Source organism: Mytilus edulis, chromosome 1, assembly GCF_963676685.1.
Source record: "Mytilus edulis chromosome 1, xbMytEdul2.2, whole genome shotgun sequence".
Taxonomy (NCBI): domain Eukaryota; kingdom Metazoa; phylum Mollusca; class Bivalvia; order Mytilida; family Mytilidae; genus Mytilus; species Mytilus edulis.
Window position 1 is genome coordinate 89,579,576 of NC_092344.1, and position 14,882 is coordinate 89,594,457.

At 35.4% G+C, this 14,882-nt stretch overlaps 1 protein-coding gene across 1 annotated transcript in view; it reads right to left on the minus strand.

The window, feature by feature from the left end:
• LOC139489686 (uncharacterized) overlaps nt 1–14,882 on the minus strand; it is a 56,675-nt gene that overhangs the window by 13,826 nt on the left and 27,967 nt on the right. Inside the window, exons 24-37 of the mRNA XM_071276400.1 lie at nt 13,933–14,207; nt 13,311–13,488; nt 12,802–12,945; nt 11,455–12,165; nt 7,373–11,137; nt 6,534–6,707; nt 5,951–6,103; nt 4,067–4,671; nt 3,344–3,564; nt 2,719–2,897; nt 2,284–2,432; nt 1,576–1,764; nt 915–1,059; nt 339–479 (exon numbers count right to left, since the gene is read on the minus strand). Coding sequence (XP_071132501.1) covers nt 339–479; nt 915–1,059; nt 1,576–1,764; nt 2,284–2,432; nt 2,719–2,897; nt 3,344–3,564; nt 4,067–4,671; nt 5,951–6,103; nt 6,534–6,707; nt 7,373–11,137; nt 11,455–12,165; nt 12,802–12,945; nt 13,311–13,488; nt 13,933–14,207 — 7,029 coding nt within the window. The remainder of the gene's footprint in view (nt 1–338; nt 480–914; nt 1,060–1,575; nt 1,765–2,283; nt 2,433–2,718; nt 2,898–3,343; nt 3,565–4,066; nt 4,672–5,950; nt 6,104–6,533; nt 6,708–7,372; nt 11,138–11,454; nt 12,166–12,801; nt 12,946–13,310; nt 13,489–13,932; nt 14,208–14,882) is intronic.

Consider the following 14,882-nt stretch of genomic DNA (forward strand, 5'->3'; position numbering starts at 1 on the left):
TGGCACAATAATTTTACATTCATAGGTCACGCTTACAAAAAGTCAGCAATCCTGCGTCACGCTTAGACCCCAATGAGACCCACATCGAAGTGCAAGGAATCTGTTCAGAATTAATCAATCATAAATTGTCATTATTTACTAAAGGAATAATAATTCTAACCAGGTTCATGCCTTTTCCATAGCAGAGATACAATTCAAATCAAACCTTTTAAAAACTGGACTATAAGAAGCAAAGCAACAAAGTTTTACAAACGTATGTGTAACATAAGATAATACAATAAAGCATCAGTTGGGGGTAACAAGACACATGTTTCCTAGATCTAAATGTGTATATTTACCTTTATATTTACCATACCCGCCAGGATTACCATAACCTACTGGTGTGTACAAGGAATCATCACCCTGTCCCACAGAATACTGTCCATAGCCACGCCCACCACTGCCACCGTGGCCACCACCACTTCCTCCTGTCAAAGATCCTACAAGAAAAAAATAAAAATAAATTGTAATAATATATTTTTATTACTTTGGTCTGAAATTATTACGTTCAATTCAGAAGTTTTTCCTAATATCCATATCAATGAATTCGGAATTTATCATAAAATTGTTGTAACTAAGAAAATCTATAAAGCTTTCTTTTTACATTTCAACAAATATAAGGTATAAGTGTCCATTAGGCAAATGCAAGTAAACAAACGTGTTGGACAAATAATCAAAACAATTATAAGAAATCAGTCAAAAAGAATTTCAACTATGTATATAAAAGTGAAATAACTAATAAAAAATTGCTTTTGATCTACAATAAATTATGATGAAAGTGTCAAAAAATTGTACAATAAAACGTAGAAAATTTGCTAGCTAATGATTGGTTGAAAGACATTTAAAGGAGTCATGTTTTGCATTGATCTACCTACCTGTACCATATCCTTTGTTCCAATCAATGTCCAGGATATGTCCTTGACCATTCAGGTCTACCAAACCTCCTGAGTATATAGCAAACAGATGGTGTGTTGTCAAATTCAGTCCAGTACTACATTTAAAATGACCTCCACCATATATCTGAAAATCAAATTTATTTAAAGAGTGAACAAATAAAATGTCTCAAATACAAAGTAGTTTTTGAGCAATGACATCTGTTTAGGTGGTCCAGGGTCAAATGACATACTTCATATCTATTGATTGGTTGGTTAATTGATCAATTTTTTGGTGTTAAAAGCAGTTTCAACACTATTTGCAATATTGCTGCAGTTAATTTATTGTTTGTGAATGAATTCAGAGTGTCCGAGAGAGAACCACCCACCTTTGGCAGGCAAATTGACATGCTGGGATGATTTAGATTGGGGTTGATTTGACCTGGCACGTGCAAGGTTCAAAATCACAACCTCAGAGTTGACAAGCTAGTGATACAGTAGGTGAAATACTTAGACCACTCGGCCAATCATGCCTTTTATTTACATAATATTTAATCAATCAAATCATGGCAACCTGACTTTATTATAAAATATAGCTATAAAGTACTGATCTTAAAATTTTATGGAAATAAACCATAGAAATAAACATATAACAGAAACTTACAGTAATATTAGTAGAGTCCAATATAAATGTTTTATCTTTAGTGTAAGCATTCATGTGGAATGTACCCTTGTCTTGTACATGTAAAGATTTCAGTGACACCTTGGCTGGAGTTGTCATACCTATACTGCCATTAGTGTCAACGGTCACACTTCCTCCATCAAATACATACAGATCTTCTATACCCTGGATCTAAAAATAGAAAAATAAAACAGTGAAACTTTGGCTGCTGTTGTCATACCTATACTGCCATTAGTGTCTATGGTATCACTCCCTCCATCAAATACATACAGATCTTCTATACCCTGGATCTAAAAATAGAATACAAATGTGAAACAAATTTGATTCAAATATAGCATGGAGTAAGTTGTACCAAAGGGGAGTAATTCTTTAAAACTATGAAAATCAGAATGAAATGAAAACTGTAGCTGTTAATTTATCCTTAACATAATAAATAGTAAGCAAAAGAAAATAGCTTCCAAACATTCATGATTTTTCTGAATCAAAGGATTATAAGCTGTCTACCACTAGAATGTTTAAACTTAGGCTAGCTGTGGATCAATTCACGACATCCTGCACTCATGTGAGTTTACAGCAAAGCCACCAAAAATGAAACAAATGACAATTCAGAAAATCAAACAAGTGAGCAATAGACAATTGCAAAACTAGAAACAATTTATTGTATTTTGAGGAAAATAACCATAGACTTACCTCCCCTGAAGTATGAAGGTGTGTCTGGTAGAAGAATGGTCTTGGAGGATAGGTTGCTTTACCATTTTCATACACATGTGCATTGAATGGTATATCAGAATCTGTGTTGTTGACAAACAAGTCCTGGTTGTAACCAATGTGGATATAACCTGAAACAATTAAAGGGAGACAATATGTTATAACAGATAATTTAGATCACAATTCTGTTCACATATAAGCCTAAAACTTAAAAACCTTATTTGTTAAAAAGTTCATGGAATTCAACCTTGCATAAATAAAAAACAAAACTTATCATCTATCTAGCTAATGGCTTACAATCCTGTGAAAACATAAAAAATAGTGTTGTTAAATAATATTTTTCTAATTGGTTAATCTAAAAATATTGACCGTTAGGTCCAAAATATCATAAGGACCAATACAAATAATAATACAAACCTGTTTTATCTCCATAAAACATTTCCACATCAATATTAACATTTGATGTCAGACTAACAGAAGAATTAAAGGCCAAATGTCCCCCTCCTTGTACTGTCAACTCATTAAAGTCAAACTGTTCATTGTCTGACTTGGCAAAGATCCATGTGGTGGCTCCATCTAACACTCCAAATTTGTACCTAAAGGTAAACAGATATAGATCACTATAGCTTGCCGTAGAAAACAAGATACGAATTTAAGAATGCACTTTTTTTTTGTAAAGGTGAATATTTTTTTAGCCAACCTAATAATGACATATGCAAAACAATTACTTCTGTGAGAATCCTGTAATTCAAAGGTTGTTGTTTTTAGCTGTGTAACACATGTTTTTAAATCATTGTTTTGTACGTAAATTAGGTCATTTGTTTTCTCACTTGAATTGTTATACATTTGTCATTTCAGGGCCTTTCATAGCATACTATGTGGTAGACTTTTCTCATTGTTGGAGACCTATATTTGTTAATTTCTGTGTCATTTAATCTCTTGTGGATAGTTGTCTCATTGGCAATACTACCACATCTTCATATTTTTAAATAACATCTAATCATTTAACTACTAAATTAAGCATTAAACCATGCAAATCTACCTGTCATAAATATTTTTAGCATCAGCAAAAATTTCAAGCTCTGTGAGGGAGGCTTTGTATGAACAGGACCACCATGGATTTGTTGATACTACTTCTATCTGAAATAGATCAGCATCCCTCATGACAGGGAGCTCAACATAGGATCCCTGGATGACTGGATTCCTTGGTTCTACATATGTACTAGTTACAGCAAAGGAACTGCCTTGTAGGTAACCTGTCACCTTAAAAAAAAGAAATAAAAATTCGAAATTAAGATATAAAAGTGATAAAAACGTTTATAAAACATTTTCTGATAAAACTAGTATTTTTTTAATTTCATGAAGGGTAAATGTAAATTCTTAACTGAATATATAACGTGCCAAGAATCAGTCTCGGAAATAGAAATTACTAAAAAAAATTGGCATAGCCTGCTTCTCCACAAAGCATGCAGCATTAGGAATAAGGGCAGACTTGTAAGGTAGGGATAATATTACAAAGTAAGTGAGCTTGCACAAAAAAGTTTTGATTTACTTTTCATGGTATCTATTCATTCTACATTAATATGTCTTTGTTCTAAATATGGTTGAAAGATTAAATTTCATTAATTGATATTTAAACGCCTTAAATATGCATTATCAAATACTTTTTGTGTACATATTGCTTGCTGTTGGTACCATAAAACATGTGAAGTGACTCTCAAGTACTCTGTGAGTATAATAACTGTTAAAAGATATTTGTACAAACCTTAAATTTTGACTGAAATGATTTTGTAGGATATATCTTTAACTTTGTGACAAATGCTTCAGCTGTTAGTTGTATAGTGACAGTAGTAGACGGTCCACTAGATAGGAAGTAATGATGTCTGTTATTGTCAAAAGTTTGGTCAAACAAATTCATCAACAAGTACGATGAGCTGTCTCCCATGTTGTAATAACAGTAGTACCAGTAATGGTAGTTTGTATAGCTTCCTGTCGAGGACTGTACGGTATGACCCGCTGTAGACACGTAAGATCTAGAAGTTGAGTAACTGGATTCTGGGATACTAAAGTCAAGTCTGTAGCCTTCGTTATTTATAGCGTAATGTTCATCCCTGATAAACTCTCCATTGTTATCAACCAGAACTTGTGAGTACATGGATGTTGTGTTCTTTACGTACGCTACACCTGATGCCCCTGCTTCTGCTCCTGTGTTAGCATTACCCTTGCCACCCCATGTGTCATAAGAACCTCTGTAGGGAGGGATGGTATAGTGAGAGCTTTGATACAGGGCAATCCTCCCTCCTGCACCACCTCCACCATAGCTTGGGTCTCCTATACCTCCTAGAGCCTGGATGTGTCCCGTGTGACTGCCTAAAATTAAAACGTAAATCTTGTTTAAATATACTTTACAGACTATCTTTTGTTACTTTTATACATTTATAAACATAGAAATATAAATATCTTTAATGTTCCTAATTTTTTTTTTTTTTTAAATTCACCCCAGATATAGTAACTTAACAATTTTCATCAACAAGATTAAGTTAGATAAGTGATAACCAATGTCTCTTGCTGACTTTGCCCTGGTGTGGCAGAGATGCAAACAGTTTTTTTCCTGTTAGACATTGGGGCCTACAGGGTACCAAGTTTTGCCAGACCCATCACATTTTTGCCAGACCTATATTTTCACTCAAAATAATCTATGTTTGTAATATTATGAGAAAGAAAAAAAACAGCCCCCCCCTCTTTTTTCCATATCCCTAGATGTAGAGTATTTAAGTATTATCAGTTTCACCCTAAGAAATTGTTAATTTTTCATGAATAAATATTAGCAGTTAATCAAAATGACATACTTACTGTCTATAAATAACAATGAAATGTAACTGTTTCCTTTTAATGGGTTTCCCGAATTTTCCCACCAAAAAGATCATGGCTTTCAACAATTGAAAACAAAGCATTCAATTTGTGATCATGGATTACAGCTTTAATTAATTTAATTTGGATATAGATATTCCACTCAAGGTACAGTCAAGCAATGTTTTTACTTTTTTTATGGATTAAAACTAATTTGAAAGAAAAGTTTAAAAAATAAAATAATCGTTTACATCAAAACAACAGACGATCTGAAATATATTGTGAAAATTCAGTGACTCTTATATTTTTTTAACTCTGCTACGGAGGTCAAAGATACATCATTTTTCAAACCAATGGTGTGTATTCTCTGTTACAACTAGTCAACTGCGTAAGATATAAATATTTCAATAAATTAACAATGTCAAACATACAATTTCAAAACTGAAATTTATACTGCCAAAGGTTTACTTTTTATTTTTTAAGGAAGGATATTTGGAAGTTGTGTCAGGCTATAATATTTATAATTAAAACAGTTTGAACTCCTGATTTCTATTTATGTAATTGAAGCCTTGAATGTTGTTCTATCTAATCATGCAACGTGGTTGTAAAATCACATTTTTATGAACAAAATACTCTGCCGGGACTGAAGGGGAATTAAGTTTTGGCTGACCCAAGCAAAAAAATAAAATATTGCCGGCCATCAGGTCCTGTACAGCAACGAGTTTTGCCGGACCTGCATAAATTCTGCCCCTAAGGTCCGACGATTAGTTGCATCTCTGATGTGGATCTGACAAGTTACCTGTATAATTGACAGTGTTGATGAGAATACTGCCACCACTGCCACCACTAGACATAGCCCAGGACGTGGTATACAGTACATCCTCACTGTTAGCCATGATATGTCCATCTACTGTCAGGGTATGATCTACAGCTATCTCTAATCGTCCTCCTCCTACAAACAAAATATAGGTTACAAATACTTTATGAAAACATAAAATGCAAAAAAGCCAACAATGTGTATTTTCATCTTTGTTCTTTTTCATGTGATTAGTCTTTTTGGTTTTTTTTTTTTTTATATAAAACTCCAGATTGAAGCTGCACTTGCTGTGGTTCATCATGTAAAAAAACACATGCCTGGCATACAAAATTTTAAATCTGGTATCTTAGTTTTTTCATAGTTTATTCAACTGCTTCTAACCTGCACTTATCTTAGACCTAACATCTCTGCTGCTAAACATTTGGATTGATAGAGATGAAATACCCAGCTTTCTATAATATCAGTTTTCTAATGTCAGATTTCAAACATCAGATTTTTAACATCAGATTTTTAACATCAGATTTTTACCATCAGTTTTCTATCATCAAATATCACATTAACTCACCTGAGCCTCCTTTAGTCCCAGCACCTCCACTTCCAAACATTTTAGGTTCATACAGATCACCATAGGCCTGACTTCTTCTCAGTTTACAAGTAAGGTAGTTATCACATGCACCTTGACCTCCAGTACCACCATGGGAGGCACCACTGGCTCCATTACGTTGCCATACACCAACACCTTAAATTATATTCCAACCATATGTATGTCATAAAACTCATATAAACTATACATATATATGTGTGTGGGAAAACAACACAAGCAAAAAGAAAAGAAGTAAATTGTTGAAAACCCTTATAGACAGTACTTATTGATATCTATAAGGCATTTTAAAAACTAAGTTGCACTAGCTGGTATAAACTATGCATTTTGTAACACTTATTATTGTTGTTACTGTGGTGATTCAATAGACTTTGTCCTTTCTGATCTAAATACATACAAGCTTTAAGAAGTTGCAGTTTAGATACACTTCTTCAAACTTATAAACTGGTAAATAATTTCAACATGTTGTTATAGATTGCTTCATTAATACTGACTGAATATCTAGTTCTGATACTAGTAATTTGACAGTACAATAATATTTTTTGGTCTTAGTCATATAAAAGATATAGGAAGATGTGGTGTGAGTGCCAATGAGACAATTCTCCATCCAAATAACAATTTAAAAAAAAAGTAAACCATTATAGGTCAATGTACAGCCTTCAACACGGAGCCTTGGCTAACACCGAACAACAAGCTATAAAGAGCCCCAAAATTACTAGTGTAAAACCATTCAAACGGGAAAACCAATGGTCTAATTATAAGTCTTATTCCTGTTTGATATCTGTTTATTATATAAGACTTACCATCACCAGTATTAGGGTCATATCCTCCATTGTTGACACTAATGATGCCACCATCATCCACGGTCAAATCAGTGGCAAAGACTTTCATGTACGATCCATTGATAGCTCCGCCTCCTTCCACTGTAATGTAATTAAACACTAGCTGATATTGATCCGCATGTGCCTTAGGATTGGAACAGTTAATGTAGGAATTAGCTTTGATTGTTGTAGTACCATTAATATGGTAGTTCAGTCTGTTACGTTTGTTTGTTGATCCTGTCAAGTGAAGTTGTAAAGCTCCTCCATCAATCAAAGTCATGTTGATCACATGATCCATAGTTCCTTCTAGTCTGACAAACACTCGTTCCAAGTTTGTGTCTGGAGCCAAACCAAGGTAGCCGCCATCATAGACATATGTGTTAAATGGAGTATCAATGAAATCTCTACGTAGATCCATTGTCTGATGATTTCCAACATGGACATAACCAGTACGGTCACCAATCATATCCTGGAAGTGTAAAGTGACTCCATCTTCAAATGGTTCAGGTAGAATAGCAAGATGGGCATTACCATAGATCTGTAATTCTTCAAACCTATAATCGTCATTGCCATTAGCCAGCCAATGTTTTCCAGCATTAGGTAAAATCCATGCCTTGAAGCTGTCCTCACTGAGATCAGTATAGTCTCCTATCATACCTACATCACTTTCTAGACCGTTATTATTTATGTATAGAGTGGAATGGTCGTAATCTTGGTGGTATAAAAAGATAGTTCCTGGTCCACCAGGCTGTGTTGTAGAACTACCACCATGTGATTCATAATGACCCAGATATGTATTGTTTACATTGAAGTAAACAGCTACTCTCCCTCCAGCCCCTCCTCCTCCTGATCCACTGCTATACTGACTGCCACCATTAGAAGCAATAGTTCCCAATCCACGGAACACTCTACAATATACCCATATACTACCACCTGAACCACCTCCTCCACTGGAATCTCTAGCATCTCCTCCATTAGATCGTAGTTCACCATCAATTTCAATCATATTTGTGGCATTTAGCCATAGCATGCCACCACCTTGGCCACCATTTCCACCACCAGCACTACCATGAATATATGGTTGATACAAGTGGCCATAAGGTTGTCCTGTCAGACTGGTACCTGCTCCCTTACCACTGGTACCCCCATGACCAGCACCTGATGATCCTGAAGCATGAGTTACACCTTGTCCAAAGTTGACATTTCCATTCTTCAAATCTGTATATCTATAACCCAAGCTATCTGAATGCACTGATCCTCCATCGTCTACTGTTATATTAATAGCTTGGATACTTATATTAGTTGCAGCCAAAGTTCCACCACCTTCTATAAATAGGTTGAAGTGGACCAATAGATCCATACCGGGTTCTGTGACTGGGTCTGTCAGTGACTGAATTGTTGAGTTGGCCTGGATACGAACATAGTTAAATTCAAAGTGGTCTGGATCTAATCCTTCTGTGAAGCCACCACTCTCCATTGATAATAAACCATTGTGATGTAAAGTTAAATTGTCAATGTGGACAAGTTCTCCATGCATCCAGATACTGACACCATGTACAATTGTCATAGGAGCCAAACCTAAGTATGACCCAGCATATGCCCTCACACTGAATGGTAGATCAATTTCATCTCTTTCAAGATCCATAATTTGGTTGTCGCCTAAATGAACAGTTCCAGATCTGTCACCAATCATGTATAGAAAAAAGACATCTACCTCATGGTCAACAGGGTCAGGTAAAAAGGCCAAGTGACCAGCTCCATACATCTGTAATTCATGAAAGTGGTATTGGTAGCCTCCACCAGCAAAGTAATGACTTCCAGACACAGGTAGAATCCATGTTCTACAGCTGTCAGAAGACAGATCTGAATAATCATCAATAACATTGAATTTGTCTTTTGGCTGGTGTCCTCCATTGTCAATAATCAGAGTTTTGTGATCCTCAAGCATGTGATAGACAAAAACAGTACCAGCACCACCATTTTCAGCAGACAACCCACCCTTGCCTCCAATAGCCTGGAATCTAAATGCTGTCATAGTTTCATTTCTATTAAAGTAGACTGCCACTCTGCCACCAGCTCCACCACCTCCATTCTCATGTGTGGCATCTCCACCATGAGCCGTTATTTTACCATAACCTTTGATGAGTTCACAGAAAATCCAGATACTTCCTCCACTTCCACCAGCAGCTCCATCACCGCCCCTGGAATTTACTTCTCCGTCAATCATAATTGTATTGGTTACGTTCATCCATATAACACCACCACCAGATCCACCTGAACCACCTGAACTGCCAACTTTGTCTGGTTCATAGATATTACCGTAGGCAAATCCAGCCGCTTGGGAATCAACACCTTCACCAGCACTGCCACCATGGCCACCACCACCGTAAGTGCTGGATGGTATCCCTAGATTGACATCTCCATGGACTGACTGACTTGAATGAGATGAATGACTGTGAGACATATTGTAACCCTTGCCCTCTGTTGTTATCACTCCTCCATCATCTACCGTTACATTCTCTACATTAAATGTCATGTAGGTTCCGTGGAATATACCACCTCCTTCAACAGTGACAGCTTTTAGATAAAATGTGATTCCATGGTCAGTTACAGCATCTGTTGTACAATCAATCTTTCCATCGTCTTGAATAAGAATGTAATCAAATTTATAATGACTGAACGTCTGTGCTGGTGTCCGTCCACCATTCTGTAACCATAAATATCCTCCATGGTGTAAAGTTATGTTTTCAATATTCGACAAAACACCTGCAAGATGGATGTCTACGCCATGGACATAAGTCATTGGAGCTAATCCTAAGAAACCACCAAAATACACATAGCAATTGAATGGCAAGTCTATTTCTTCCCTGAACAAGTCCAATACCTGATTTTTAGCAATATGAACTGTTCCAGTTCTGTCTCCAATCATGTATTTAAAATCAATGGTAACATTGTAATTGGCAGATACTGTTCCAGACACAGCTGAATCAAAAACTGTGATGTCACTAGGATTCAACACAGCCAGATGACCATTGCCATAAATTTGTAATTCTTCAAACTCAAACACATACTTTTTGTCAGCAAATTCATGGGTCCCTGACTGAGGCAGAATCCATGCTCTGCCACCATCATGGAGCCTATTATTCCAATAGACATATTTTTCACGAGGGTTAGGAGCACCATCATTGTCTATAAGTAATGTTCTATGATCTTCAACCATGTCATAAATATAGATTGTCCCAGGTCCACCACTTTCAGAGTCATCATCTTCCTTTCCAGGCCATCCCCCATTAGCTAGGTATGTAAACTCACTGAATGTCTTGTTTTCTCTGAAGTACATGGCCATCCTGCCACCTGCGCCACCACCTCCTCCATATTCAAATGACATATAATTGCTATAATTGCCACTTGTAGTATAGTTCCTGTGAGTTCCAACAGACCCATTGCCACCTCTGGCCATTATTTTACCATATCCAGTGACAGTCTGACAGAACAACCAGATACTACCTCCACTACCTCCTCCTCCAGGGAGAGAGTTCATCCAGCCACCTGAACTTTGTGAGACAGCACTGTTATCCATCTGTCCATTTTCTCCACTGGCAGTCATTAGTCCATCAATAAGTATGGTGTTGGTCACATTCAGCCATATTTTACCACCTCCTGCTCCTCCTTTTGGACCACCTCCTGCACTACCAAACAACAAAGGCTTGTATATGTCTCCATAAGGTTCTCCTCCAAGCTGATTTTCTGAAATATATCATCACATTAATTTAACAAATAGGTAAGATTTACTTTTTGTAACAAATAATTAAAAAAATCAATTAAAATTTTCTGTTAAAAAAATGCTGATATCTTTTAATCAGACATATGCACCCTCTGTACATATATTATGTAAACAATGATGCAAGAGGAGCATGCAGTCTGTAATTATATTTCAATCAAAGCAAGTACAAATATTTTCTATACTTTTATAACACCTAACCTTCAATTAAATATGAATCATAAAAAAGCATCATTTTATCTCTATTTTGTCTTCAAAACTAATCCTTTAGATATAAACCAACCATGTCCCCTGCCTCCACTTCCTCCATGGCCAGCTCCGGAAGCACCAACAGTACCAGTATAACCCAGTCCCGGATTGATCACACCATGTAGTCCTTCTCTGATATTTCCATCTGCATCAGTCCCTTCTCCATCAGCCAGTTCATATCCAAATCCATCTGCTGATAATGTTCCCCCAGCATCAATAGTGATATTTTCTGAGAGAAAATACATGTGTGTTCCCTTCACTAAACCACCTCCATCAATATTCAGTGCTATAGTTCTAAATGTTATTCCAGGCTCCTTCACAGGGTCACTAATCATATGAAGATATCCCCCATTTTTGACATGCACAAACTGGAAGTCATAATTGCTTGCTTCTTGGTCTTTAGTCCTGCCTTCTATATTTAGCCACAATTTTCCATCATGGTATAATGTTAGATTGTCTATATTTGCCAATGTCCCGTTTAAGAAGATATCAACTCCATGTATGAATGTGTCTGGTGCCAAACCAAGGTAACCACCATCATACACATGGACACTGAATGGAAGATCTATTTTCTGTCTCTCTAGATCCATTACTTGTCCTTTTCCTACATGTATGGCTCCTGATCTATCTCCGATCATGTTCTCAAAATAAATTGTAGCATCACTTTCTACTGGATCTGTTAGGACTGCTAGCTGAGCCTTTCCGTAAATTTGCAGCTCATTGAAAAAATAACTGGAATCTGTTCCTAAAATCAAAATATCAAAAAGTTTTATAATAAACCATTATGCTCTGTCACTTTTAATACAGTACAAATTATTATTTAGTGCTGCAGTTGTAAATCTTATTCCTGGCTCTGTCACAGAGTCACTTATCATATGAAGATATATGCCAGATAGTTTATCAAAATGAGATGAGGTCAGAATTTTAACTTTGTCCATATTTTGTCATCAAAGATGTAGAAAATCAAACACATCTATTACATATCTATTCAGTTCACTTTTAAAAAAATTGTTATTGTAAAAATTAAAATAATTACATAAGTCTTTTTAAATTTTATTTGTAGATTTGAGTGATTATTTTACCTAGCTAGAGATCTAACCTTATCTTCTGCACTATTGATGAGCATTTTATTTTTGAAACTTAGTAGGTTTTATGAGCTTAGCAAAATGCATTGTCTTATTTCAATAAAACACTGTAGGGAGCAGTCAAATGCACACAACATTGGATGAAGGATAAACTACATACAATAAAATCATGTCACTTACAACTGCAAAACTGTTTATGCTACATCAATTCTGATTAAATAAAACCTTTTATTTAATCAATATTCAAAATAATATTTTAACTTAGATGTAAAAGAAGATTAAGTGAGAATTAGTACCTGCAAGTGTATGTCTACCATGTTCAGGAAGGAACCATGCTCTGAGCTGATCACTCTCCAGGTTGGAATAGTCCTCAATAACATTACTATCTCCATCAGGGCCTCTGTTTAGATTGTTCAGTAACAGTGTACTATGGCTGTAACCTATCAAATAATATAGAAATCTTAGCTTTTTGTTACCAGACATTATTCAATTGATAAGATGATGGTAGCTTCACAGTGCTGCAATTAATAACAACATTTAGTGAAACAAACACCTATGTTCTGTAACTGATCTTTTATGTTTTTGTTTGTTTAGTTTTTAGTTCCATTTATTTGTGTTCTTGGCTTTTCCAAACACTTGCCACACAAGTGTTACTTCAATTACAAGAAGAACTACAAGATATAGTTAGAAACAAGTTAATTTTCTTGTTGGAAGCATTAAAAATTGTTAGTCAAACTGTTAATAAAAAAACATTACAAGTATTTTATTATTTTCTGTGACCTAGATGTCTTAAAATAAACCATACCAGTGTGGTAGAAGAAGGATGTTCCAGGGCTACCATTATTCTCACCGAGACCACCATAGGTATCAAATGACCCAACATAGGTTTTGTTATCTGCGAAGTCCATTGAGATCCTGCCTCCAGACCCAGCACCACCCAAACCTTCTCCATCTCCTCCAATAGCCTGGAACTTTCCATAACCCTGCAATAAATTCTCTACATCAATACTAATCCTTGCACTACTTTGAATTCAATTATTTTTGGGGGGTACCAATTATCATGGATTGAGGAAAACTTGCATCTTCATGGATATTTGATTTCATAGTTTTACAAATCTCTGCATACAAAGGCTACGAAAAAATTGTAATTATATTTGTTAAACGTTTGAGTTTGTGATTCACATGTACCCAAACAATCCTTCAAATAGAAATATACAATAAATAATAATGAATCCACAGTATACATGTTTTACCCTTGAACTTCCATTACCCTACCATAAATTTTCCACATTAATATTAATCTTTCCTCAATAGCACTGAACTTTCTACAACTGTAAAACAAAATTTCACATAAACCTGTTTAAATTTGATACTCTAATATGCACCCGTAATTACATAAAAATAACAGTGTTAACAATTGGTCATACCTTAATAAGATTGGCATCCATGTTGATAGAACCACCACTTCCACCACCAGAATTGTATCCCTGTCCATTTTCACCATTAACACTGATCTCCCCATCATTCTGTAGGATACCAGACACTTGAAGGAATATCACTCCCCCTCCTCTGCCTCCAGACGCTGTTAGATTGTCATTGCCTCCTTTACAACCTCTGTCTACGGCATCAAATACCTGTCCATAAGGGGCACCTGTTTTTGTCTGTCCTGAGCCACGTCCACCTCTACCTCCATGTCCAGCACCTTTTATGTCAAATTACATGATTTCAAATCAATATAAATAAGGTAATTTGGTATGATTGACAATGAATTTATACATTCATCCCATTTGTTCGCTTAGCAAATATATAATACATTGAACAAATTGATGAAATTGTTTAGAATTGCATCATTTTACCATTGACCAGAACTTTTTATTTCGTGAGTTGAAATAATAATTATTTTCTTACATTTAAACAGTGAAGCTAGAGTATGATTTTTTGTACAGTTAATCAAAATGAGAATGGAAATGGGGAATGTGTCAAAAAAACTATTAAAGAGCAGATTTCTTATATAAAAGAAAATGTTTCAATTTTGTAAGCATTTTTTTTATGGAAAGTAAACTCAAAGTTAATCAATATATCTGAATTCTTCAGTGAATGGATTAATACTGTTAAAGGGTAACTGTACAGATTAAGGTGAATTTTGCCTTTAGAATCATATCAAATTGCTCATTCTTGAGTGCAAATTCATTGGTATTTTACTGGACAAAGTTGATGTTAACATATGAGTTGTGTCATAAAATTAAAACAGTATTGCAGTAGTTCAATATGGTCCTGAACATGCAGGAAATATTTGCCACTGGACGTTAAGCAACCGACAATCAATCAATCAATCAGTAGTTCAATACCAGATATATTGCATGCTATCTTTTGGTTA